The 27,278-nt window shown below is 39.3% G+C and overlaps 2 protein-coding genes across 4 annotated transcripts in view; both read left to right on the plus strand.

Annotated features, from left to right (window-relative positions):
* Nucleotides 1–20,141, plus strand: part of map3k20a (mitogen-activated protein kinase kinase kinase 20a) — a 28,007-nt gene extending 7,866 nt beyond the window's left edge. For 2 of the 3 annotated variants that reach the window (XM_066686408.1, XM_066686409.1), the window contains exons 4-21: nt 480–581; nt 856–921; nt 1,013–1,041; nt 2,057–2,194; nt 2,495–2,581; nt 2,768–2,842; nt 4,252–4,358; nt 7,026–7,161; nt 7,828–8,028; nt 11,193–11,237; nt 11,359–11,389; nt 11,484–11,623; nt 12,380–12,442; nt 12,668–12,766; nt 16,194–16,310; nt 16,438–16,512; nt 17,166–17,316; nt 18,764–20,141. In XM_066686408.1, the coding sequence (XP_066542505.1) occupies nt 480–581; nt 856–921; nt 1,013–1,041; nt 2,057–2,194; nt 2,495–2,581; nt 2,768–2,842; nt 4,252–4,358; nt 7,026–7,161; nt 7,828–8,028; nt 11,193–11,237; nt 11,359–11,389; nt 11,484–11,623; nt 12,380–12,442; nt 12,668–12,766; nt 16,194–16,310; nt 16,438–16,512; nt 17,166–17,316; nt 18,764–19,464 (2,363 nt within the window). In that variant the 3' untranslated portion in view covers nt 19,465–20,141. The remainder of the gene's footprint in view (nt 1–479; nt 582–855; nt 922–1,012; nt 1,042–2,056; nt 2,195–2,494; nt 2,582–2,767; nt 2,843–4,251; nt 4,359–7,025; nt 7,162–7,827; nt 8,029–11,192; nt 11,238–11,358; nt 11,390–11,483; nt 11,624–12,379; nt 12,443–12,667; nt 12,767–16,193; nt 16,311–16,437; nt 16,513–17,165; nt 17,317–18,763) is intronic. The other variant, XM_066686410.1, reaches the window with a different exon arrangement.
* Nucleotides 20,142–20,491: 350 nt separating this feature from the next.
* Nucleotides 20,492–24,600, plus strand: cdca7a (cell division cycle associated 7a). Its single transcript, XM_066641097.1, has 10 exons — nt 20,492–20,645; nt 21,353–21,496; nt 21,668–21,796; nt 21,911–22,129; nt 22,247–22,321; nt 22,462–22,656; nt 22,775–22,909; nt 22,996–23,145; nt 23,825–23,961; nt 24,070–24,600. The coding sequence occupies exons 1-10, from the start codon at nt 20,634–20,636 to the stop codon at nt 24,098–24,100; spliced, it is 1,227 nt and encodes a 408-aa protein (XP_066497194.1). The 5' UTR covers nt 20,492–20,633; the 3' UTR covers nt 24,101–24,600.
* The last annotated feature ends 2,678 nt before the right edge of the window (nt 24,601–27,278 follow it).

Consider the following 27,278-nt stretch of genomic DNA (forward strand, 5'->3'; position numbering starts at 1 on the left):
ATGTTAAACGATTCAAATTGTCCCCACCAGGGCTCTGGAAGTTTGATTACATAATAAACAATAGAGCACAAGCTATAAACAGCTAAAACATAGAACATGCAATAATCTAGTTGTTCATGTTAAATTTTAAATTCAGCAATAACTGCATTATAGGTGCTGAAGTAAACATCTGAAAGGTGAAGAGGAGAATCTATAAGTGCTATAAATTTATCGTATATGGTGTTTAACCATTTGGCTTTTGAATAGCAGGAGTCCAGGTGTTGGCAGATTTCTCTTCTCTAATGCAGCTACAGCTGATCTTTACCTGATGAGTCAATTCTGGAGGGTCTGAGCAGGGAAAACACTGAAATGGGCTGGCATTGATGATCCATTGTATAAAATGACATTGTTAGGAATTACCATAATAAAAAAACATAAATATGTAAAAGAAATAACACAGCTTCTCGCTGTAACCATGTGTGTAAATGTGTGTATTTCAGAGTATGCCAGCAGAGGATCTTTGTACGAGTATCTATCAAGTGATGCAAGTGAAGAAATCAGCATGAAACAGATCATGGCCTGGGCAACAGAGATAGCTAAAGGTAAAAACACACACACACACTCTCTCTCTCTTCCTCTCTGTCTTTCACAGACACATACATTCTCTTACTTAAAACATGCTTTGTCACACAAAACAAGACATTTCAAAATATGACATTTTTTAAATTCTCACCTTTTTTACAATAACATTTTTATTACATTATGAACTGATGCATGCTTTATTCTGTGTTTGATGTTGACTGACAGTGTAATGCAAATAAAAGTTGTTCTATTAATGCAATATTTCCAAGTCATTTTTCTCCATGCTTTCTGCAGGAATTCATTATTTACATGCGGAGGCTCCAGTGAAAGTTATCCACAGGGATCTCAAGTCACGAAATGGTATTGTGCGAATGCATAAGGATTTTACAATATTTTTCACAGCTGCAGAATGAGTATGACGATTTCCTGACTTTCCTTGTTTTCTTTTCAGTGGTAATGACAGCAGACAAAATCCTTAAGGTATATACACTTTTATTAAGGTTTTATTTTATAAAACCTCTTATTCAGTTTTAAAACTAGTAAAAAGTAGAGGTTCTTCAGAGTGATGCCATTGAAAAATGACATTTACTTCCATAAAAATGATTTGCACCTAAACTCTGTCTGCTGCATGTGTTTATGTTTGAATACCATTGCTATTAAATTCGATGCACTGTAATTTATACTGTGAAATAACAGAAAACGTGTTTACTCTAATTGCAGTTACAGTAGAAGCCAGTAGACTAAGTATACTTCTACTAAATGCATCTATTTAAAGGTTCTCCAAAGAATTACTTATTGTTCTTAGACATTTTTAGTAAATTTCTGTCAGATTAGTATCAATGAATATATAAATAATGATGATGATAATATTGATGATTACCGAAGTGTAATTACTATAGGCATTTTACATATGAACTGAGGAGAAGGTCCGTAGAATAAGGTCCAGACATTTCCCAAATTTGCCCTTTCACACATGTAGCATACAGCCAGAGATTTTCAGTGTCAGGCGCATTTTTACCACCAGAAATGTTGCCCATAGTTTAAGCATGGAGTGGTGCCAGTGCAGTGAATGCACACAGCAAATTCACCAGTCTTAAATCAACACTGTTAGTGTTAACTTAACACTGAGAGTGTTAAATTATTACACCAAGAGTATTAATTTAACACTAATAGTGTTGATTTAACACTGGTGAATTTACTGTGCAGGAGGCATGAATTCACTGTGAATTCTCAGGAAAAGTACCTGCTCTGTTCACTCTGACTTTACCCAGACTGTGTATTGGGGGCAGGAATAATGTCCAGTACAAAAGATTTTGAGTAAGAGTCTGTGTGACCATGCATGTCCATGCATGTCTTATAGGGACTTAAGTTTCAGGTGTGTTTGGAAATGTCAAGTCATTTAGTATCTCTCATAGTTTTTAGTTTCTGAAAATATAAGCTCTGATAAATCCATAAGTATTGATTTTTGAACATCACTTTGTTTGTTTAATTGTAGATCTGTGATTTTGGGGCCTCTAAGTTCCACTCTCACACCACACACATGTCACTGGTGGGCACATTCCCCTGGATGGCACCAGAGGTCATTCAGAGTCTTCCAGTGTCTGAAACCTGTGATACATACTCGTATGGAGTGGTGAGTGCTTGTGTGTGTGTATGTGTGTTTTGGCAGTAAATGTCCATGGGACAGTCGGATGTTCTGTGATGTTTAATATGTTGTCTAAAACAGAGACAACATATAATCTGCGTTAATTATGTCTGTTACATATATATAAAATAGGTCAAAATATTAATCTAATATTATCACACAAGCCATACCATATAACTGTGGAATAAGTTTTCAATTGATTTAGAACATTTTTTTTTATTTTGTCTGTGTGTGTGTGTGTGTGTGTGTGTGTGTGTGTGTGTGTGTGTGTGTTGTGTTTGCCCTTAGGTTCTGTGGGAGATGCTGACTCGTGAGATTCCATTTAAAGGACTAGAGGGGCTGCAGGTGGCTTGGCTGGTGGTGGAGAAAAATGAGGTAAACACTCACACTTACCACTTTATTTCTATGTAGAACTACCATTAACTCCATGCTCCAACTCAGTGCTTCACGGAAACATTGTGTATAATGTGTACATATAAATATTTATCTATGCTTGGATTTCTCTGTAGTTGGTGTGTATCATGGTGGATAAAATTGTAATGCAGTGTGTACATGTTGCAGAGGTTAACGATTCCCAGCAGCTGTCCCGGCAGCTTCGCAGGCTTGATGAGAAAATGCTGGGAAACAGAGCCGACGGTAAGGTCAAGTCATTAGTCATGATGAAGATTATGTTAATTTTCTATGTACACACTATATGTCAGTGTATAGTTTGTGTTAGTATATATCTGTTGGATATGTACAAACCTTTAAATACATTTAAAATACCTTTAAAATACAGTACATGCTACAAAACATTACCATACATCCCCTTCAGAAATTACATAGCTGCTGTTTCATCACTTGTAATGTATAGTTGGAGTTATTAATGCATCCATAATACTACAACATATGCATATCATCTAATAGCAGAGTGATCCATCATCTTTTTTAAGACATGGCTTGATCCGAGGACCATTCTCGGTCTAGTGTTTTTAATGTGTCTGACCGCTATGCTTATGGAGGGCCAGAGGGTTTGTTTGTCAATGTTACATTCTGTTTTTATCTGCTGCTCAGTTGGTCGGGTCACATACGCCCTCAAACACTCCACACCCAGTTCACTGAGGTTGATAAATAGATGTTCTCTGGCTCAGCCCCCATCTTGTCAATCATTAGGGAGCACATATAAATAACACATTCAAATGTAGAAGTTTATTACGCTGCTTTTATTAAATCATGTAATATGTTTTCCTCTTGGACAAAAATGTTTTATACACAGTTTATTGTTATAAATCTGTTTCATTAATGTTACATTCTGTAATATATGTTTATTTTTAGCTCTGTAAGGTATATGAGTTACTTCCTTAATATCAAGATCAAGGATAAGCAAGTTAAGCTTTTTAAACCACAGACATTGCTGCAAGACTGACAGCTGTGAACAATTTAGATATACAACTTTATCTGGATGAGACAAAGTCTTAAATCAGTAGTCTTTGTCACAGACCATGTTAACTATTTCAAAACTTGTCTTACATATCTGACTTATATTCCAGTCGTTTCAGTTTCTATGTTCTGAAGGAAGTTAATATCACCAACCATTCCCATTTTATAGAGGTGTATCCATATAAATGGCCCACCCTGTATATCCAAAATATATTGTTGGAATTTTCTCTGTGAATTTATACTGTTCATATCAATATCAGAATTATATCTTAATATCCAAAATGAAGAAAATTATTGTTATATAAATGTTGGCCATATTGCCCAGCCCTATGCTCAATGTTGACGTGGGCCCAAATTTCTGTTTAAAACATTTTTTAATGTATAAATATATTGAAATAAAATAGAAATGACTAAATTTCTTATTCTTTTTTAAAGATGAGCTTTGTTTTAAACTCTATAATCAGAAGAGTGAACAGCATCTGTTATAGAGTTGTAAGGTTGAACCGATACTGGAAATCTAGGCCAATGCCGATCGATGCTGACCGGTTTATAAATGTAGAATTGTGGACTACATCCGTAGTGTCAGAATATTCACACTAACTGAAAGCACTTGTGTTCTGTTGTAGAAAAGGCCCTTGTTTAAGGAGATCCTGTCCACACTAGAGGCCATGTGTAATGACAGCCAGCTCTCTGATCAATGCAATTCCTTCCTACAAAACAAGGCAGAATGGAGGTAATGTTATTTGCATGCACACTTGCACTTGTGCATACATACACGACCATATAGTTTACTAATAGATTAAAAATAACTATTATATTAATTATTGTTATAATTACTATGGTAATTACTATTATATTATAGTTACTGTTTTAATAGTATAGTTGCATATTGGCATTGTAACCTCTTGTGCCATTAACAAAATCAATACAAACAAGACAGAGTGCAATACACTGTTGCCAATATATGATTTCCATTAAACTGTATATTGAACTGAAATTAAAACCAATTTATAAAACTATTATATTATAAATACATAAAATGTAAGTGTTGGTTGCTGCTTATAAAAATAAGCCTATACCTTGGTAATGAACTCTGGGTTGCTTTGAGACATTGTCATAATAAATGTTGGGGTTTCAGTCTTCTCGCTTGGTAACAAGGACTTCTAGAAGATTGTAGATGTCTGTTACTATATTAAGACTTGAAATGAAAACAGGAGATTCCTGTCCCTCAGGTCTTTCTTTCTGTTAAATCATGACAGAGGATGAGAAATGAAAAAAGAGAAATGTATGCTAAATGTATGAGGGGAAAAAGATAAATGCGGAAGCCAAGAACATATGGGAATATGAAATTCCATGTGCCTTTTATAAGGAAACCCTCAAGCAGTGCGTGTGTGTGTGTGTTGGGGGGGGGGGTGTGGAGTGGGTCTAGAGTGTGTCACATGTCTGTTTATAAATAATTGCTGTGGGAAAAACATTAATGGACTGCAAAGAGGTCCCCACTGCCCCCTCTGGTGGCCATTATGACAAATGTGCAATTAGAGGTATTAGTATTAGCCAGCTGGCTTGCTTGTTTAGGGTAATGTATAGCTATGCACCGTTTTCCCAAAATCCCCATTCTTCTGCTGGCTGAGACAGTACAGGCTATTAGTACCAACGAGTGGCACGATGGCCAAACAAGTGGTGTCACTCTCACACAGCTCCAGGGTCCTTGGTTTGTGTGTTCTCCCTGTGTCTTTGCGGGTCCAAAAACCCGTTAAAAACATACCGCTGGTATGTTAATTAACTGTGCAAAAGTGTCCATAAATGTCAATGGGTAAATATCTTGGTGTGAGTGTGATGCCCTGTGATGGACTGGCGCTCTGTCCAGGGTGCGCTCAATGATTCCTGGAGGGCTCCAAACACACTGCGACTCAACAGAATGGAGCAGAAAATGAATTTATACATGAAAGATGTATAAATTAATAGACCTTGTTAAAACTGCCATCACATACTGTAAATATAAAAGAATATCTTTAATACTAAATTCTGATCATTTAATTATATGAAATAACTATTGATCTGGAAGGAAATTGCAGTGTCACAGTACATAGAAGTGGGTTACCAAAGTGTGGGTTAAAGTAGTATTAACCCTAAAAACAAGTGAGAATGGTGTATATACATATATGAATTATGTGCAGGACATATGCTAGATCAGCCACAGTAGGTAGTGTACTAAGGAACGTATTAAGTAATTAAGTTAAACATAACAGAGATATGTCTATATACATAATGAGTATGTACATGACATTAACAAGAGCAGCATAAGTATTTAATGGACACAAAGTTGTGAGGGAGTAAAACTGTCATGAAATATATTACTAGGAGCCACAGTGGCAGCAGTGGTCAGTCTAGAGGGCAGGAATAAAGTCAAATTTAAGGACAGTTCAGGTAAAAAAAAAAATAAAAGCATATGAATGCATAATAGTGATATGAACAGGACATGTAACAGTATGAAGTAGCTCAGCACAGTTAAGATAGCAGGAGGTCAGTAGTGTCCCTGCAGTAAAGAGACTCATTGTAGAACCTATTGCAGTGGGATGAAAATATCTCACATGGCACTCCTTAGCAGAGTTAGCTGTACCGTACTGTTAGCTGGAGAACACAGAGTATGTACATTACTGTACATAATGGCTAACAGCTTATTAAGAGCCCGTTTTTCTGCCACAACCTACAGAGTGTATAGTTTGACTTCTACAAAAAAAGCCTGTCTTCTTAATCGGGGGGGGGGGGGCGCCCCTCGCTGCCGTTTTATGTTTACGTTTATGTTTATGGTGTGCCTTTAGGTCTTTTTATACCTTTATTTGCTACACAAAACATGGGAGTTCCTTTTTTACTTCATCCGAGAACTTACATTTACGTTTCGGCACAGCTGCTCGAGATGAGGGTGGGTACATGAGCTTTGCCTGTAAACAAGGACTACTGACGTGCAGACTGACCAATTAAATGTTTACAGAGAAAGTTATCGACCAATAACGGTAGCTCTACAGTCAGACTGTCCAATCAGAAGATTTTAGGCTAAATTCATCACGCCCACTTCTCACTCTAGCGAACCAATCGGAGTAGGGGAGGGCGGGACTAGTTTATGAAGCTCTAGAAAAAGAAAATCCCGGATGTTAGTGTAATTCCGACCGGACATTTTTTTAAGTCTAAAAAAGAGGACATGTCTGGGGTAAAAGAGGACGTCTAGTCACCCTAACATTCTGGACAGTATTATGTAACAGCTATGCAAAGAGTGTTATGCACTGTTTTTATAACTGTAACTGTGCCTAAACTGTTAAAAGTGTTTTTTTTCTAAATCCCTGAATTTTAACAAATTTAGCAAATTAATTGTATTTGTGATTGTTGTGCTGTGTGTGCTCAGGCGTGAGATCGAGGCCACTTTGGAGCGCTTGAAGAAGCTGGAGAGAGACTTAAGCACTAAAGAGCAGGAACTAAAGGAGAGAGAGCGCCGCCTGAAGATGTGGGAGAGGAAGTTAATTGACCAGTCCAACACACCAGTGAGTTCTTCTCTCTTTCTCTCACAGTAATTCACTAACTACTTTATACGACAGTTCGCCCAAAATAACTTTGTTTCTCCCTCTAAACACTGATTGAACTGTAACAACTCTTTACACTGCAGCTAACTGTTACTGTGTTTTTTATTTAGCATGTGCTAAACACAATATATGTTCTTTAATATTACAGCTGACATGCAGGTCTGTGACAGCAGGCTTACGTCATATTTCAGATTTACTTTTGCATCTTGTTGTAATTGGGTAGCTCACGATGTGTTGTTTGGTTGGAGTTGGCTCTTTGCACTGCAAGACTGACCGAAATTAACCAGTGTGTTTATATTGCTTGACACTGAATGCTTTCCCAGCACAAAGAGTGAAACCCTTAGGCTTTTGTCTAGAACCGTTCCTTTTTGTCCACAACAAACCTCAGAGTTCCTTTGTTTTACCTGGGGCTTTGTGTCCTGAAGCTAATTCCTCATATTTTCTCTCCGTCTTTGTTTTTGTCTTTTCTCCATTTTTGTCCTTTCCCAACCTGTCATTGTCTCATTGTTCTATTTCCCCCTTACCCTCTTTTCTCTCTCTCTCTCTCTCTCTCTCTCTCTCTCTCTCTCTCTCTCTCTCTCTCTCTCTCTCACTGTCTTCCCTCACATTTTTTCGCTCTCCTCTCAGCTCTTATTCCCCCTGGCTGCTAAGATAAGCTCGGAGGTGTTTTTTGAGTCTAAACTGGAGGAGTTGAAAAGCTCTGAGCGATCGTGTGAGATCAGGGGCTCCAGTAACGGAGAGCTCCCTCTGGAGGCCATGATGAAGGGTCTGGAGGACATGTTCACTCTGCACCTCCCCTCTTGTCCTGTACTGCACTCAGGCATGCAGGTCAGCATGCAGGCCAAGCACAACTCCTCTACTACATGCTCCTTGCGAAAAGGACACAAAATCAGCATGACCGCCTTTAACTGGCCTGATGACAGTGACAGCGATTAGCTCCCTGACCCCTACTCTTAATGTATTCCTAGCCACCAGACCCCTAATACTAAAGTGTGCTTCGACATCAGTCAGTTTACCTGCCTACAAGAACTGCAGCCTTGTAACAGGTCATTGAATAAGCAGTGATACAAAAGTAATCAAGATGTCATTAAATTTGTGAAACCGTACAGATCATTTTTAACGCTAGTGATAAAGAGAGGCAGTGGTGTGCAGGTTTGAGGGGCCTGGTTAAGTTACAATTGTGAAATAACTGAAAAAATTGGAAAATATTGTTAACTTTATAATTAAACTTCATTTGACGTATATAATATTCTGAAAAAAAAAACAAAGCCCAAAATGTGGCCTGCAGAAAGGTTTTGGCATATTTCATAATTATATTTATTAACAGTTATTTGTGTGAATAGCATTTAAAATATAAATATTTTGATTTCTTTTAATACAATTAATTTGACTGAACGAAAATCCTCCTTGAGATGTCAAAGGTGAATGCTTCCTTTGGCTATGTATGGACTGCATTAGCCCAACTGGCCTGGTGCTTCTGGAGTCCTTATGGATGTCATTTATGGCAAATGAAGTGGATGTATAGCAGCATGCTGAGGGGCAAGTGAGCAGCACGTCAGCCTGGCGAGGATGTGCCGCTTTTATGATGAAGTGACATTTCACTGACATTAAGATTGGCCAATTTGAACAGTGTGAAAAGCAGTGAGGCTGAGAGAGACACACACGGAGGAGTAAGGCAAAAAAAGACAGAGACAGAGAGAGAACATAATTCTCTTCCGCAGAACACAATGACACTCTGCTATCAAGGCACACTGAAGAAACTCTTCCAGCCTGCAGATCAGTTTTGGCTGCTTTTCATAATTTAGCTCACAGTTTAAAACTGCATTTTTAGATATTCTTTATATATTCACTGACCTGATTAAACCTAAACAGACTGGTGACAGGTTATTGCATTAAAAAGGGAATAACTGCAAATATTTTTCTGTCATGTTTACTAATGCATTTATAGTGTTTGTATGAATTTGGTAAATTTAAGTATAAGTGATATCACATTCGGCTGAACGTAGGCTTTCTTATAATGACTTCCCATATGAAGAAAAATACACCAGGTTTTCTATTCACAATTAGTGCATTATTTTTTTTACGGTTCAGGAATGTTTTCAAGGAGAACAAGAAGAACTGGCTTTCATTTTGAATGTAGATTGTCATTTACTTGTTGTTTTCATGTCCGAGTACAGTGCAAGGTTGCCTCAGTTTTATAGAAAATAAATGTCACTGCTTAAAATGTAAGACATTGTTCTTAACAATGCATTTCTTCACGGACATTGACATATTCTACTCATATTTCTGACTTGTGCTTTTTCTGATTTCCTGCTACTTCTGCCTTTTTCTATGTTTTGCAATAAAGTTTTTCATGAAATTATCTTCAGTATATTAAAATATATGATGTACTGTTTATTTCTGCTTTTCTCTGTTTTTGACTCCCTCATTTAATCTTCTTGCACTTATGAAGTAATGCCCAGTTTCTTCAGCTTGATTGCACTCGAGGCATAAGCATGACCTAGTAAACACCTGCCTGGAGTGACTCAGACTCATGACTTTCAGGAAACATTACAGTACAGGTTCAGGCATTTCTGGTTAGGCGTGCATCATGTTACTCTTTGATCTGTGGGTAAGTTATGTGTATGTGTATATGTGTATATATATATACATACAGCTTGTGAGTTTCCTTCAGTTTGCTCATTTACACTACCAGTCAAAGGTTTGGACACATCCACAAATACGATTTTTCTTATTTATCCTGCTTTGCACAGTTGAATGAAATATAGATGAACAAGTAAAAACAAGGCAAAAAATATCTCTTTCAGATTAAAGTACAACTGTGTGCCTTGCAGATGTTTTACACACATATAAAGATTTATGAAGAGAAACATCGGATGGTCCAAAAACATTTGTCAGTAGGTAGATTGGCTAATCAAACGTATCCATAGGTTTGAGTGAATTTATGAGTGTGTGTCTCACTGCGAAGGACGGGCCCCTTCAGAGTGTGTTCCCAACTTGTGTTCCCAGTGATTCTGGGTAGACTCCAGACCCTGATCCTGATAAGCGGTTACAGACAGAGGATGGTTTGAGATTTGAAATTCCTCTGGCTACAGAAAACTAGTAGTTAAGATTGAATTTACTGCAATAGTTACATTTGTTTATGACAAATATATACATAAGCATTTCATACACAATGTCAAATGTCAAACATTTATTCATAAGCCTTTGTAAACATTTTAATGTACACGTCTAAAGACAAATATACATAATTTATAAACCGTTTTCAGGTCATGGAAGATAAAACACATTGTAATATCTGTATATTTGTATGTAAATAATAAAGCACTTTGCTTTGACTGAGCATAAGGTCAGAATATGACTTGCAGTCCTGGGTAGTGCCTAGAGGGCCGGATAAATCTTGTTATCTACAATGCACCATTATGTCACTCTAATTAGGCAAATGTGTGTAGTGCAACTGTAGAATATTATAGATTTTTAAAAATATATTACTATATTGTTTTCTTTCACTGATATAAGTCCAACACAGATGGAGAGCGCCGATGGCCATCTGGACAGTAAGAGGAAAATCATAGTGCATGATTCTCTTTATTCTCTATTTATTCCTCTCTCCCTACGTCTGTTGCTTTTTTTCATTCTCAAAATGAGTGACACCACGTTATAAAAGGTGTGACTTCATGCACAGATTAGATTCATTTTGATTTCCTCCCCACCATTTCCCACAGCTATATTCTTCTACTGTAATATTTCATGCTAATAGCACAAGTTATGTTTTGACTGACATTCACCCGTTAACACAAATGTTCCCCTGCAGTTTGTTAGGACGTTTCATTTAAAAGTGCTGCATATCTTAACGCAGCACGGCAAAAGTTCATTATATTTCATACAGAATGATTTAGACCGTAACATAGTGCTTTCCTGTTTGCAGAATAAAACAAGTTAGTTTTTGATTTGAAGAACACAAAATGATGTACCTTTTTCCCTTTCCGTAGCTGCTCCCAAATCTGGCCATCCATGCGTGGACAGAAGAACATGTGGTCAGTATAATTGTACATTCAGAAACCCCCATTACAACAGTTTTGATGCAGTTGGTATAATTAGTAACATTATAGTATTCATTTTTAATTTTTTCATACTAAAATGTCATTATATTTACAGCATTTTTGGATGTCACAGATCTTCGGGACAGGTAAGAGGTTGTGGATGGTTAATTTATTCATTGATGTTGCAGGAATGTGTATAGTATGCATTATGCTTCTTTTTGTGTCTGTTTATTTGTGAAGGAGAATCAGAGTGTGAGATGCAAGGTTATGCTGATATCTTTAAGCAGAACCACATCACTGGCCGCAGGCTGCTGCTCCTCTCTGAGGCAGATATGAGAGATATGGGCATCACTTCTAAAGGCCACATCATACACTTGAAGGTACTGAAGTGAACCTGCTGCTATCACAAACATAAGTGTTAGAAACAGAGAGTAGCTAAGCATGATAACAACACAGGTCATGAAAAGAGCCTATAGATTCTACAGAAACATCTATGTCAGTGTTGGCATTTAAGGGCTAATATCATGGAGAACTGATCATGTGAAATGTATGTCTTGGCCAGGACTCTCCTATAAAAGAGATTTATAATCTCAGTGAAAATCTTTCCTGGTTAAATAAAGGAAAATAAATAATAAAATGTAAATATTGTTAAAGTTGTCATAATTGTCACTGTTTTGCCATACATACTATATTCAGGTGGGAAATAAGAGTCCATGTTAAATTAGCTGTTTTTTAATTAGTCTCACAAACACCTGCGTATCTACATGTATCTGTCTGCCTAGGCGTTTTAACATTTGAACTTCAGAAAACATCTGGAGTATCAGGTCTGGACCTTATCCGCAGGTGCCGTTTCACACATGCAGCCTTAGATTTTCCATGTCAGGTGTCTTCTCACTCCAGGATATGTTCCGCATGCTTTAGGCATGGGGCACTGCCTTTGTAGCACAAAATGCTCAATGCTGTAGCAGGAAGCAAGGTATTAACTAATTGGTAGGACATATTCTTCTGAGTGAAATTTACCATGCGTGTATGAAAGGAGCTTCTATCTGTTTTGTAAGGCTCTTTTCTCACTACTTTTTCTACTCCATGTTCTAGTCATGATCTAGAGTGTTTGAATGGTTATGTATTTTTTTTAGGCTGAAATTGAAAAGTTAACCAACGACTACCTCGGACTGTTTCATTTCCCTCCACTAATGAAGGTAAGCAAATCTGATTTAAATTCATCTGTTAAAGAAATAGTTCATCTGTAATAGTAGTCTGTTTCTAATTCTGTCTAATACTAATTTTTAATATAATGTTACACTTATGTTTAGTTTTCTAATAATACAGCTTTTCCACCCTCTGTCTGTGTCTCAGTACGTTTATACCGAGTGGCATGATCAGTGTGTTATTTTTGTTGCAATGTTCCCTGTGTCCTCTGTCAGGATGAGTGGGGCCATGAGGAGGAAGAGGAGGGCTGGAGAAAGATTGTTAACCTGGAGTTGGTGTTTGGTTACCACTGGAAAGCAGGAACAGGACCAACGGTAAAGTTTATTTATTAGAAAGACTGCCCCTAATATTGTCAAAGCCCTATTTTTTTTTACTCATATTTTTTAATATTGGCAAAGTTTTAAAACTGCAGACATTCCTTTTACTCTGAAAAATATTCCTATTCATAATTAATTTATTTTTCACATCATACCACATAGTTTTGTGGTTGTTTTTAAACTGAATTATTAATGCTCATTCGTTTGTGACGTTATCTATGCTGAGGTTCAGAAGGATGGCTTTTCTTAATTGTGTGATGGCTTGTCATCAGTGTATAGAACTGAGACTCTTTAGAGTGCCGGGATACACTTCACACTGAAGTTGCCATTTCCTTAAATAAAGATGCCTGCTATTCTCCCATCAGCCATTGACCACAGTCTCACCAAGCACATTTTCTGTTCACAAGATTGTTTTTTTTTTCCTTCTTCTTCTTCTTCTTCTTCTTCTCTCCTTTAAAAATAAACAGAAAAAATAATAAATAACTCTTTCATCTAAAGCGATACATAGCATCCACCCCCTTTTTGCTCGTAAAGGCTTTGTTCAGATCTCAAAGAGGGGAAAAAGGCCGCTTCTCCACTTGCTGCTTGAATTTAATCAAAAATGGCCCATTTAGCCAGAAGTCATTTTCTTTTTTAAAAGGCAAATGTTATTTAATCTTTCAGCTGTTCATTGTCCCATCATAAATAGTCCCCTTTCAGTGCGTGCGGCGGGGCTGAAGCGAGGCCGCTAATTGCCTCCCATTTCTCCTGACATGTGGTGGTTTAGTGGGGAGGAAACTCAGCAGGGAGAAGGAAACAGGAGGCTGAGAAAATGAGAGCTAATTATTTTCCCCTGCCTGGTGTCAGGCTCCGTGTCAGCCTTGTTTTTACAAACTGGAAGGTTTTTTTGCACTAAATAAAACAAACCCGCTCTGCTCACTTTTCCCCTCTCTCTCTCTCTCTCTCTCTCTCTCTCTCTCTCTCTCTCTCTCTCCCTCTCCCTCTTTACCACCCACCTCCCTTGCTTGCACTTTCTCTCAATCTCACTCTCTTGCCTCTTTCTCTCTGTTGCTCTCCCCTCTCTCTCTCTCTCTCTCTCCCTCTCTTCTTGCTCTCTCCCACTCTCCCTCTTTGCTGGCGGTGTCATGGTAGCAGCTGCACTTCTCAAAGACTAAATGAGGGGCCTGCGATTGTGCACTGGCCATCTGACAGGCAGCGAGTGTGCTGTTAATGAGGATATCAGCACTGAGTCGAGGGAAAGGTGCTGAATTATGTATGAGGCGTCATTAGACGCTCGCTGTGCTGGCCGCCATCACAGCACATTGTTTCTGCCGGTGTGATTAGGCCGGGCCCAACAGCCAAGCCAACGCTGGGCCAACACACTAGCAGCGTGCTCCAGAGAGGAGGAGCCTGGCAGCTTTACAGGGCCACGGGGCTTCTGACATACAGGCTTTGAGGACCTCTGACACTGAACCTTTGAGATCCATCCAGCACACACACACACACACACACACAAATACATATACTCTCTCATACATACAAAACATGCCCTCAGCACACTTGCTCCTCCATCCATACTCCATACACGCACAGGCCACACACTGCTGAGCACAGTACAGATGAGTGTGTATGTGTGTGCTAGTGGCTCTCCTGTGATGTGTTCTCTGATTTGTCTTTACACAGCTCTATTGGCTCACAGCAGAGACAGTAGAAGCAGTGCTTTAAGTAACGATCATTACTGCTCTGTCAGCATGTGGACTGTGCACACAGCCAGCCAGCATTGAAATGCCCTCTGACGAGAGCTGCATTTCCATTGCTAATGCCAAGAAGAGTGGATGTCTATAGCCTCACTCACATACCTTTTTGTCCCCTGTAGTGTGGATTTCATTTTTTTCCCTAATTTGTTTCCTGTTTTGATGCAGAGCGGTTGTTTTTCTTTTTATTAATTTTTTTTATGCGCAACATAGCTAGAGAAACAGTATACACACTTACCTTTGCCTTTTATTTGGGACACACTGATCAGATACAAAGGGTCCTAACCCTTAACACAGAAAAAATCTCGGACGAGCCCTGCCTATCTAACGTGTTTGTAAATTCATGAGGGTAACCACAGGCATCTGTGTTGGTTTTCTGGATCCTGCGGGCCAACTATGAAAATGTAAGGGCAGGGCTTTCGCTCATTGCTCTGTAGTGTTGGTGTTGTAGTGGTGAGCATATCTACCTTCCAAGCAGTTGACCCAGGTTCAATTCACTTTGTGGTTGGTGTTGGCAGGTGGTAACATCATTGGCTCCAGTGTGAGAGACCTGGGTTTGATTCCAGGTCTGGGCAACCTGTCTGTGCTACACCAATAAGAGTCCTTGGGCAAGACACTTAACACTGCCAGTAACCTTGTAAATCACTCTGGATAAGAGGGTCTGCCATAAATGTAAATAAATAAATAAATAAAATAAAATAAAATGGAACAAAGGAAGAACAAGTGTTTTAGTTTAGTATTGTTTTTAACATCTTCTCGCTTTTTTTGCCTCAGAACTGGAGAGTGCATAATACCTATGTTACACAAGTTATTGCACATGACATTTTTTTTAGTTTCAGATTTACAAAACCAAGGACTAGGGGTACAACAGCCTAAGTGGCCCAACTGTTGGGTGTTTCATTTCTGGCAATGCTGCAGCCATCTGCGGCCAGGAGTCAAAGAGAGCAGGATTGGTCTCGCTCTCCCCATCACTCAGCGCAATGCAAGCCAATGTTAGCTGACGTAACAAAGTTGGTAGTTAGTGTTCTGCACAAATAAAAACATTATAATAATAATAATTAAAAAAAATTCTCAAGTCATTGATTTGTCATTGACTTATAAAGATTGCCTATTGTTTTTGGGGTTTCAAAAATTGTCACATCACAGTTGTTTCTGCTGCTGAAGACATTTTTCTTGTGGTCCTCCTATAGATGTGGTAAATTTAGAGCTAGCATAGCAAAATTCACAGCATTTTGGTTCAGCTATGATGAACCCCCGAGGCTGGTTTAAGATGATTAGATAAGTCAGGCAGCTGACTTCAGTAAATAAAATAACGTAATAATTTTTAAACGTTAGAATGACAAGTGCAAGTTTACAAGGTCATGCACTGATAATAGCATGACATAGATGGTATACTACCATTCTACTTGAGCATTTTCCTCAATGGGTTCACAAGTGATGTAATTGTAAATACAGCTCACTGATAACTTGAAAAACATTATCAGCTGAAATTACATTTCAGCTATTTGCTATATGTATAGAATTTGACCCCCACTGAAATCTTCCCTAAGTAATTGGTGTGTACATTTTGCTGTTGTTTTGCTACAGTGTATGAATAAAATGCTTGGCACTCTGTGTAATGCATTCACTGATGTCCCCTCCTGTGCAGTGGATTTAAATCTGTTTTTTACCCTTTGTTTTGCTATCTGTAGGACTGCAAATGGAAAATGTACATGGAGCTTGATGGTGATGAAGTTGCCATAACCTACATCAAGGATGTCACTTTTAATTCAAACAGACCAGATGTGGAAATCTTAAAGATGACCAAGGTATATTTTCTTCTATTATATTAGGTATATTATCTATATTATAGGTATATTATTACCATCTCAGGTACATAACACATTGGCATACTCAAGTACTGAAGTGACTGTATATACTCTCTATTGTTTCCAGCCACCGTTTGTGATGGACAAGTGGATCGTTGGCATATCTGACAAACAGACAGTCGATTGCATTATTAATTATGAGGTAACCAAAATTTACAAAATCAGCACAATGTTTATTGTTAGGAAACTATCTCTGATTATTTTTGTTCTTTCTGCACACCTTTGTGAACTTCCTAAATACATGACAAATGCTTTGGTACTTGATGTGGTACTTGATTTCGTAATTGATGTGATCAATGCATGATCACATCTTTCCTTACCTTTTGCTTGTAAGACTGCAAATAGGAGGCTTGGTTAAAACCTAGGAGTTTTTGGGTATTGTTGACCATAACCAATTCCTTTTGCAGTATCGTGTTAATTATTTCTCATCTGGGGCTCAATGAAACTTGGTGCAAATATGGATGTTAACTTGCAGATGATAATTTTGTCTAAGGATGTCACAAAAGCTTTTGTAGGTGTCATCTGTAAGTGTCCAAATACATTTGTCCTTATAGTGTATTTTGTATGATCTGAATGTGATGAATATTATTGTTGTATGTATAACCTTGTTTTGTGGAGTCAGTTTCTAAAAATTAAACAGGGAAAAATCAGAAATGCAAACTGGGAAATGTATAACACACACTGATTATAAATGCAGCTTGTACTGTTCTTAGGTAATAGTACTGTAATTAACTAATCAAGAAGGCTACACTCAGTACCTGTTCATCTCTCTCCTTGCACTTGTTTGCTGATCAGAGTGATGTGAAATCTCCGAAGAGCACAAGACATGTGCACTTAGTTAAGTGGGGTCCAGCCAGTGGAGAAGATGAAATCAAGGCTGTAGAGCTGCTCATTGAAGCCACAACATCAAATGGAGAAGGAAATTTCAGGAGTCGCTCCAACTCTGGTATAAAGGAAGTTTATAACATGTTATATTATGTTGATTTTAACAAATAATATAAATGTAGGGCGGCACAGTGGCGCAGTCACACAGCTCCAGGGACCTGGAGGTTGTGGGTTCGATTCCCGCTCCGGGTGACTGTCTGTGAGGAGTTGGTGTGTTCTCCCCGTGTCCGCGTGGGTTTCCTCCGGGTGCTCAGGTTTCCTCCCACAGTCCAAAAACCCACGTTGGTAGGTGGATTGGCGACTCAATAGTGTCCGTAGGTGTGAGTGTGTGAGTGAATGTGTGTGTGTGTGTGTGTTGCCCTATGAAGGACTGGCGCCCCCCTCCAGGGTGTATTCCCGCCTTGCGCCCAATGATTCCAGGTAGGCTCTGGACCCACCGCAACCCTGAACTGGATAAGCGGTTACAGATAATGAATGAATATAAATGTAATATTTTCAGTTATGTTTATAATTGCAGTACATAAATATTTAAATAAAATAATAATAATAGATGAAAAAGCATAAAAATATCCTAAGGGGAAATATAAGAATTTTTGCATTGATTTCACATATTGAAATCTGCCATTTCACCATGTGTTATATATTACAGGAAAACTCTTATTTTTTGTTTCATTAAAATGAAATCTGTGTCAACATATCAATAAATTAAATTGGTGTTTTCAGTACAAAAGCTTGAATATCCATTTTGCCCCAAAAAAAAAAACGTAACATATAGGCCAATGATAGTTCAAAATGACATAGGATGAAATGTTGCTACATTAACATATATTTAGGATCAGAATGATTTACCAACCTTCTGTAAAGTTCACATTCTGTAGAAAACATATTTTGTTCTAACAGTGATAAAATTGAGCTAAATACATGTTGTTAGTGCAGGAAAAATCCTTACTGTTGCTTTGTGTCTTTTGTTTTTTACCTATTTTCATTCATTCATTATCTGTAAGCGTGGTGGGTCCAGAGCCTACCTGGAATCATTGGACGCAAGACAGGAATACACCCTGGAGGGGGCGCCAGTCCTTCACAGGGCAACACACACACACACATTCACTCACATGGACACTTTTGAGTTGCCAATCCACCTACCAACGTGTGTTTTTTGAAAACCGGAGTACCCGGAGGAAACCCATGCGGACATGGGGAGAACACACCACACCAAACTCCTCACAGACAGTCACCCGGAGCAGGAATCAAACCCACAACCTCCAGGTCCCTGGAGCTGTGTGACTGTGACACTACCTGCTGCGTCACCGTGCCGCCCTTACCTATTTTCAGTTCGATGATTTTGGCCTGCATTCATTATAGTGATATAGTCTAGTTAATGTGTTTGGCAGAATTTAAATTTGCTACTTACATGTTATGATGATCTTTTGAAACCAAATGTTTTGGAATTTTCCCTGTATGTTACTATATTGGTTATTATATTGCTTTTATTGCTCTTGTTCTGCTAGGTATAGATCCTCAATGGATTTCCAGTCTAAGGTTGAAGCAAATGAGGGAGAACCTCCACCAAGAGCGCAACAATGGTACACCCAACAACCGTGCGGTCGAATCCATGACACTCCCTCAGTTCCTGAGTGCCTTTGGGGACCAAAATTCATATGCTTCTGCTGTGAGAAAATCACCCAACCGCAGTCAACTCTCACCATGGGCCAACTCCAGGAGCTCTTCGCCTACACTCTCTACCAAACTCTCCTCTCTCCACCTTGGGTCAAAGGGCAGCAGCCCATCCAGTACAACTTCTGAGAGTGCATCAGAGAGAGAGCGTCCTTTTGTTGCTGGGACTATGTACAATTATTCCAAAAACAACAACCACAGCACTAGGACCATGACCAGAGGAGGGGACAGGAAGTTCTATAAAAACTCCAATCATATGCCTCCAGGTGGAGCTAGAGGATTTCAACATGGTGGACGACCTCGGACCAACAGCATCGAAAGACCACAGAACCAGCCCAGAATAATTCCAGGGATCGCCACAGTGACCACAGAAAAGCAAACGAATGAAGCAGAGGAGGCCAAAGGAAATGAAGGGGGCTGGATTAAAGTAGAACGCAAAAAGCATCCCAAACCAGAACACAAGTCACAGGACCAGAGACCACTCAGAGGCTGGATGAGGAGGGGAGGACGCGGGGGAGGACGTGTGCGGAGCTAATGGATTTTATGTAGTGGACATTTAAGATGTGCACGAGATGAATCTGTATGACACTTAAAAACATTTTAATACAAAGTTATTGTATTTATTTATTACTTTCTCACTTAAATAGCTTGATGAGAAATGGAAAGACAATGTATAATGAATTTCTGTGCAAAATTTGGACTGCAAGATTAAATATTTTAGTAAACAAGACCTAATCTAAACCCCAAATTAATTTATCAAAAAAAGACAACAGTCAAAATGTGATATGTTTTTGTTTTATTGTTCTCTATGCATCAGCTTGTTAGCAAGCAAGTAATTATAGCATATTTGTAAGTGCAGAAATCCTCACTATGTAAAGGAAACACTAGCATAAAAACAGCAGTGCAAGAAATATCTGATAATCAGATCATTTTTTAAAACACATTTTATACTTCGAAGACCAAAGCCTAACTACTACAGCTATTAAAAAAAGCAATCCTAGGATTGAAGATGAAGACAAAGTACAGCTCATGGACTGGTATTACCAATGGTTTTATTTTCTGATATATATTTGAATACCCCCTTTATGTTTTGTTGTGTGGGTCTGAGTGAACTGTCTGATGCACACACAACCTTAAATGACCTGTGACAAGTTTTATTGTCAGAAAGTTTAAGGGAGTTATTAATATGACCAAAATAATGTTATAAAGATTTTACTTTTAAACATATGCAAATTACATAAAATAAAAGAAAGAAAAAAAATTAAAAATTGAACTGTTTTTCTGTGTCACCACAAGCAGAGGATGTGGGTCAGATCACAGAGCGTGCGCTTCCCGCCCTTGTATGTAAATAATTTAAAGCAATTTGGCGCCACAGCTGAAGATCCTGAAAGGAAGATATATCTGAAACTTAGGCTCTCGCGCCCCTAACATAAGTTCAGAAGTATTTTAGGAATTCAAAGTAACGTAACCAAATAAAATAAGTGTAGAGTGGAATTTACTTTATTAGGCAAAAATATGAGCTTGCATTGATTGGATTTAAATAACAATTTATAGGTATCTTTCAGGACTTCTCAGTGGCGCGCATTATTGCCACGCCTCTCAAAAATTTCCCGCGAACTTCCAGACTAAACCCCCTGTAGTAAAGAGACTCAGCTTTATACCCTCACTGCTTCAGGACACAACAGGACAACGTTGGACAAGAAAATGCGCTCCAAGGTGGGAAAACGCACAGCTCACTCTTAGTTACTCACACAGTTCAGCTTGAGTTTACTCTTGATGAGTTAGAAGCTATTCATTTTTCAAACATCGGTTTATTTCTTCAGCATTGGGTGCACAGTTCAGTCGCTGGTTGAATGCAGTGTAGATTGGTTGCTAGGAGACACTATTTATATGTATAGATTCTGCTAATAAAGCTGGGTTCTGGGTTAAAATAAGGTCAAACGTAGTTATTTAACGTTAGACTCTACAGTTAAAGGGGAGTATTAACGTTGGCAAAAGTGTTGGAAACAAAGCCGAGTCCGTCTGTTGTTAACACTAGGTCTGAAAAAAGGAAACTTTTTTTTTTTTTAATTTAGTGTTTGCACGTTGCCTTTCACGACTGGTTTAATTTTTGTTCGCCACAAATCCAGTGTTTTCATTAAATTAGAGTAGTTGTATCTTCTTGTGAAGTACTGTGGAAAAATCTTGTCCAAACCTGCCTGTATATCTCTGTATTGAGCCCAAGCAGTTCCGTTAAACTCAATTTCGGAGGCAGGTTTACTTTTAAAAGTAGTGTTGATTGATTGCCCATGGTAGATTTCATTGCTATTATAGTTTTGTAACTATACTGTAGATTATAAAACTGCACACACCTAACTCCCCACCAGCTATTGTCCTCAGGGTGTTGCTCACCTTTTTTCTTCTCCTCTTCCCCCTCTCTGTAGAGACAACAGCCCCCTGCCCCCACCAGAATGAACCTAAGGAGTTACAGAAACTCTGCTGTCTTGCCCATAGAGACCTCCTCTTCTTCCGCCTCTTCCTCAGATGACAGCTGTGACAGCTTCGGCTCAGATGGCTTTGCAACTACGGTACAACAACCTAACAGCATAGTCGTCTCAAATTTGCATGTTCATTTCCAGCTTTAGTACAGATCCATTGTACACTATCAAATGTTCTCCTGAGTTCACATCTGTTGTATGTTATAAAGTTTATTTGAAAAGGTTCAGAAATTTAATGAGTGTGAAATTCACCTCTTGCAGAAGAGACCTCTCAGACAAACTAGAAGCTCAACTATGGGCGGGAAATTGTTAGAAGCCCCCTCTGTGGCCGAGGAGGAAGCTTGTAGTGGCTTTGAGGAGAATGACTTCAGTAATGAGATGAGTGCTATGGTAAGGTGATGCAAAACTTGTTTTACTCAAGTATTGTTTCTGGTTTGTCTCTGCAACTCATTTCATCTTGACTCTTATCAACGTCCATTCATTGCTTTACTTTTGTCACTTCAGAAAATGGATTCCGACTCGGATGTTTCAGATTCCCAGAAGAGACCTCGACGCTCCTTTACACTCAAAGTAGCCATGAAGTTCCCTGCCAAAAAAGCCAATCAGAAAAAGACGACCAGTGCTGAGGATGCTCCTAAATCTGAAATCAGAGGATGTGAATCAGATGATGAGGAAAACTTTGTTGCGAAGAGAGCACTTAATATTAAAGAGAATAAAGCTATGGTAGGTACAAAAGCTTCAATTTCGTGTCTAGCAACATGTTCAAAATCAGTGCAGGTGATGGTGGTAATGTCACATGATTATATGAATGAATGTTTAACCTTTTGACTCTTTTTATAGCTGGCTAAGCTAATGGCAGAGTTGAACAAAGTTCCTGGTCTCTTCCCTAAGATGTCTGTACCCATGACCAATACAGTGAGTCACAGCAATTACTAAACACACGTGTATAACAGTGATTTGTAAGAAACGTGGATGTGTGATCATTATAGAGAATGAAGACCTTGGTGAGAGATTATGGTGTATTTAACCATTTCCCCCATCTCTCACTTGTGTAGCCTCGTCGTGTTCCTCGCCGTTCTTTGGGCATGCCTGGAGTTCAGAGGAAGAACCCTGAACGTTTGTCGCGTCCTCACACTCGTTCACGCTCACTGGTGGATGGTCCCCCTTCTCCCCCGCCTGAGGAAGAGGCCGAGGACAAATTCGGTCTAGTGCGAAGGAGCAGATACAGCGAGGATGATGATTATGAACCGGTAAGAAACTGGGTGTGGTGGAAGGGGTTGGGTTTAAATCTTTATCTATAAATTTGAACACATGACTTGTAAGAATCTCAGTTGTAAGCCCTTATTTCTCTTCGAACTGTTTGTCTAGGAACCACGTCGTCGACGCACCTACAACGGTGTTCTTGCCATCCCTCACGTGGTGCGACCTGTGGAGGAGATTACAGAGGCCGAGCTTAACAATATTTGCTTCAACGTCCGAGAGAAGGTCTACAACCGCAGCACTGTAAGTTATGACTGCAGTTCTGTCCTGTCCCTCGCACTGAAAACATTTGGTATGGAGTAATAAATAAATAAATCTTTGTACTGTAGGGTTCCACCTGTCACCAATGCCGTCAGAAGACAACAGATACCAAGACAAACTGCCGGAACCCTGATTGTGTGGGTGTCCGGGGTCAGTTCTGTGGACCCTGTCTGCGGAATCGTTATGGAGAGGAAGTTAAGGATGCTCTGCTAAACCCGGTGAGTACAGAGAACTTCCTTTTTGCGTGTTTAGAGAATCAAGAGATTAACAGTATTGTTAATAACAGCTGGGCCCTATCAGTCCATGCCTTTGTAAACTTGTAACCTGGTTTGGTTCGTTTTCACATGGGGGGGCAAGGTGCATTGCAATAAAACATGTGAGAACTTTCTCTGATTGGTCAGCTTTGTCTAGGGATTGAGCAGGAAAGTAAATACAGGAAGGTTGCATTCTGTACTAGTGCATTGTCCTATCTCTCTGGTTAGTGACTAAACTGCTCTATTTACATGCTCTGGTGCATCAAAACACAAGCACACCTGGCTACAGGAGTTCCACTGAAACTTCATCAGTGCACCTGCTAGTTTGATCTGATCAAGGTCAGATCACTTTCTTGCCACAAACTGCTCCAGAGTTTGTTTGGAACCAGACCAAGACCACCACCTCTCAGTGATCTCTGTACTGTTTTTGGTCTGTATCCCACCTGCCCAAAAGTACCACACAGGGTGTGAAAAGATTCCAGTTTAAACTAGACTACACCCCGCAGGTGTGAAAACATCTATGGATTGTTGGATTAGGGTGTGCTACAATTAATCATACTAATAGTTGAGCATACTTTGCCCTATTTAGTTGATCTCTGACGGCTGTGTAAATACAAGAACTCTCATGTAATCTTTTGTACAGGAGTGGCACTGCCCCCCATGCAGAGGCATTTGTAACTGCAGCTTCTGCAGGGCCAGAGAGGGCCGGTGTGCTACTGGTGTGCTGGTCTATCTGGCAAAGTATCACGGCTATGACAACGTTCACGCTTACCTGAACAGGTACTGTATCTATCAACTTGTTTAATGTTTTACAACAATATGTACTGTGCAACCCAGGTGTTAGTGCGTTATCAACTTACTCAATACTTATTTTTCTTCCCTCTCTAGTCTGAGAAAGGAGCTGGAGCAGAGTGAGTGAGGAGTTGGCAGTCCCATCTCATCCCATGTGTTTGTGTTCCTCTCTTCTCCAAATCCAGTGCTACCAACTTTGTTTTATCAGAATTTGTTTCCTACAAGATGATGTGCCTTTTAAGTAGCCAGATGTGAATGGTCTACATAACCTTTTTTTTTTTTTTTTTTAATTTACATTGTTTTAAATGTACAAAGTTAAGATTTTAGTTCTCTACTGTAAATTTGTAAACATGTGAAATTGACAGCACAAACATGTTTTCTGTAGCTTTGTTTCCACAGATTTTAAGTCTTTATGATGCGGTTGCTGTAAATTACTTTGAATAAAAACCTTTTTTTATATGTGGAGTTAAATATTAATCCAGGGGAGAGATTCACTACAAGGGCTTATGTCTATAGTTGCAACAATAATTTAAAGGTCCTTTCCACTGCAAAGAAACTCTTGCGTGGGAGTGTTTCCCTTCCTACATTTAGTAGTGCTGTATTATTCCCTGCCATAGGAACCTGAGCCATTTAATCTTGATAGTATCAGATGTTTTCTCCGACGCTACACCTTGCATATGAAATTTGAAATATGAATGTGGGTGTGGGTACAATACTCACCACAACCTATTGTGTATGTGTTCTGAGTACTGCATGTTTTTGCTTTATGCCTGTACCTTTTACCCAGTAAACATTTAGCCGTTCTTTCAACGTTGAAATAACGTAATGACTGCCTTCTAATCAACGTTCTCTTAAGCTTGAAAATAAATTGAAAAGACGTCCAAACACTGATATTGAAAAGACTATTAGACGTATTTTGGACGTCCGCTGACGTTATTAATTGGTCGTCACTTGATAACTAATTATGATGTATTTTGGACGTCCATTGACGTTTAAAACATGTCCTTGACGGACAGACTACGTTTAGACTTATTTTGAACGTCCAGGGACGTTCCTTGTTCGCTGGGTACCCTTCAACCCCCCTGGGATATGTTTTTGTTAGTCGCTGAAAATGCCGTTGCTAGTTGAGTTTGAGCCTTAGTCTCTGTCCTTCAGTGAACTTGTTCACTTGTGAGGGCAGATGTTGTCCTGGCCTTCGGTCTCTCCTTCTGTCCTGCTTTTACTAGAGCTGCCTGATATACTGCATCTCCTGCTCAGAGCCTTCATTAGAGAGCTGCCACTAATGGTGTGGAAATAATTAGCAGACCCTAATGGGAAATCTTACACCTGTAAATCATTTTTTCCTATTAAACCATATTAGTCTCTCCCTCTCTCTCACTCACACACAAAAAAAATCGCTGATGTCACTGTTTAATCCATTGTGTCAGATTCAAGATTACTTTATTAAACTGATCAGCTGAAGGGGTTGTAAGGTCTGCAGTATTAAAGCAGGGAGATGGCTTACTCAGTCTTTGTACCTTGCCAAATGTCCTGTTGTAATAAATGAAGTCTGCTGCTCTCAGTGGGTGAGACTATCATCACACTCCAAGCTCAGATTAGTCCTCACTGATCTCATTCACACTGCTAAACTTCCCAGAGCGGGGAAAAAAGCACGTCACTCTTAAAGAATTTTCCATTTTTAATTTCCCCATGTGAATCTTTCTGCAGAAAACCCACGCTTCCAAAAGTATTATTTGCATAATAAAGATGCACTTGAAAATACTGGTATTAAATACCAATGATCATCCACTTTAGGGTGATGAATATTTAGGGAAATAATTGTTTACGACGCTCGAGCATTGAGCTGATCTGGTAATCAGGCTATGAAATACAATATTTATTCATTAGAGCGGACTTAATGAGGCCTCGCGGCGCTAATTAGGAAAAGCAGCGTAGCGCTAAATGAGCCTCGCGCTAGTCTACCTGTACGGAGGAGGGGCGGCTGAGTGGGGGTGGGGGTGGGGGAGGGGGTGTATGAGGGTAAGGAGGGGTGTGGGGTGGTCTTGTGGGGTTAAAATCTACCCCACTGCTGCCCACCGCTGAGCGCCGCTCCTTTATGGCGTTAGTGTAGCTCTCAGCAAATCAGCTGCTGCAGCCCCCCCACTGAGAATCACGAGGGGCTCTGTTGTATAAGAGCATTTCTTCAGGACTGATGTCTCCATTCTGCCGGTGGAGTCAAGAGAGAGGGTACACCATTTCTCTCTCTCTCTCTCTCTCTCTCTCTCTCTCTCTCTCTCTCTCTCGTCTTGTGAGAGGTCCGTAATATACAATGGATAATACCTACCAAGAATGTTCCAAGGATAACTCAAACCATTTGAACCAGTGACAGTGGGCACCCAAGGCTCATTGGTGAGGAGCAAAGGCAACACTGTCTGATTTGTCAGCACAAATTACTAAAAAAAAAAACTTAACACTGAGTCTGATGGAAAATTGTCAGAACACAAAGCATCACAGCTTGCTGCACACTGGGTTGTGTAGCCATAGACCAATCTCAGTATCCATTGTGACCACTGTCAACCGCAGATGGCATCTACATTAATAAGAGAGCATTGCAGCTGAACATGGAAAAACAGAAAAATGGAGACTTTTATATCAGATGATCTGCCTGTTAACCTATTCATGTGAATGTAATTTTAACATGTACTTCTTGCCTTAACAAAGTTGTCAGGTTGACCCAAGTAAACCCTTTTTATGGCTACAGAATTCCCTGATACTAATTGACGCTTTTAGTAGGATAGTGCACCCGGTGAAACAGTAGGATATGATTTGAGGAATGTTCAAGGATGGTTTGAGGAACACGACGTAGGTTTCAAAGTGTAGATTCAAAGAATCTATTGCTAATGTCTTGGTGTCAGGTACCATAGGCCAGGCCTTGATGGGTCAGATCTGATCTGGTGGCAAGAGTGGGTAATAAACAATATTAAGCAAGTGGTTTTAATGGTATGGATTATTGGTGTGTGTGTGTGTGCAAATAAATGCAGTTGCAAATACACTAACATGTTACAATACAATACAATGAGGTGTGAGTTTACACTATGTTATTACTTAAAATATACATATTTTATTATTTTTATTGTTTTCTCTTTATTTTTTTTTTCTGAGATTTCGTCTCATTGCCCTCGTGGCCACTCTGTATTGAAGGGGGCATGACTCTGATGTCAGGCATCCTACAGCTGTGGTCCAGGGGTTGAGTTCTGATGCCAACAGCAGTATGCTCCCTGTGTAAGGGGCATTATTGAGACAAAATAGCGGCTGCCTGCAGTTGT

This window comes from Hoplias malabaricus, chromosome 12 (genome assembly GCF_029633855.1).
Source record: "Hoplias malabaricus isolate fHopMal1 chromosome 12, fHopMal1.hap1, whole genome shotgun sequence".
Taxonomy (NCBI): domain Eukaryota; kingdom Metazoa; phylum Chordata; class Actinopteri; order Characiformes; family Erythrinidae; genus Hoplias; species Hoplias malabaricus.

Coding starts and splice junctions, on each gene's coding strand:
- cdca7a (XM_066641097.1), top strand. Junction 22,322..22,461: donor CTGTACCCATGACCAATACA/GTGAGTCACAGC, acceptor TCACTTGTGTAG/CCTCGTCGTGTTCCTCGCCG. Junction 22,910..22,995: donor AGGTCTACAACCGCAGCACT/GTAAGTTATGAC, acceptor TTTGTACTGTAG/GGTTCCACCTGTCACCAATG.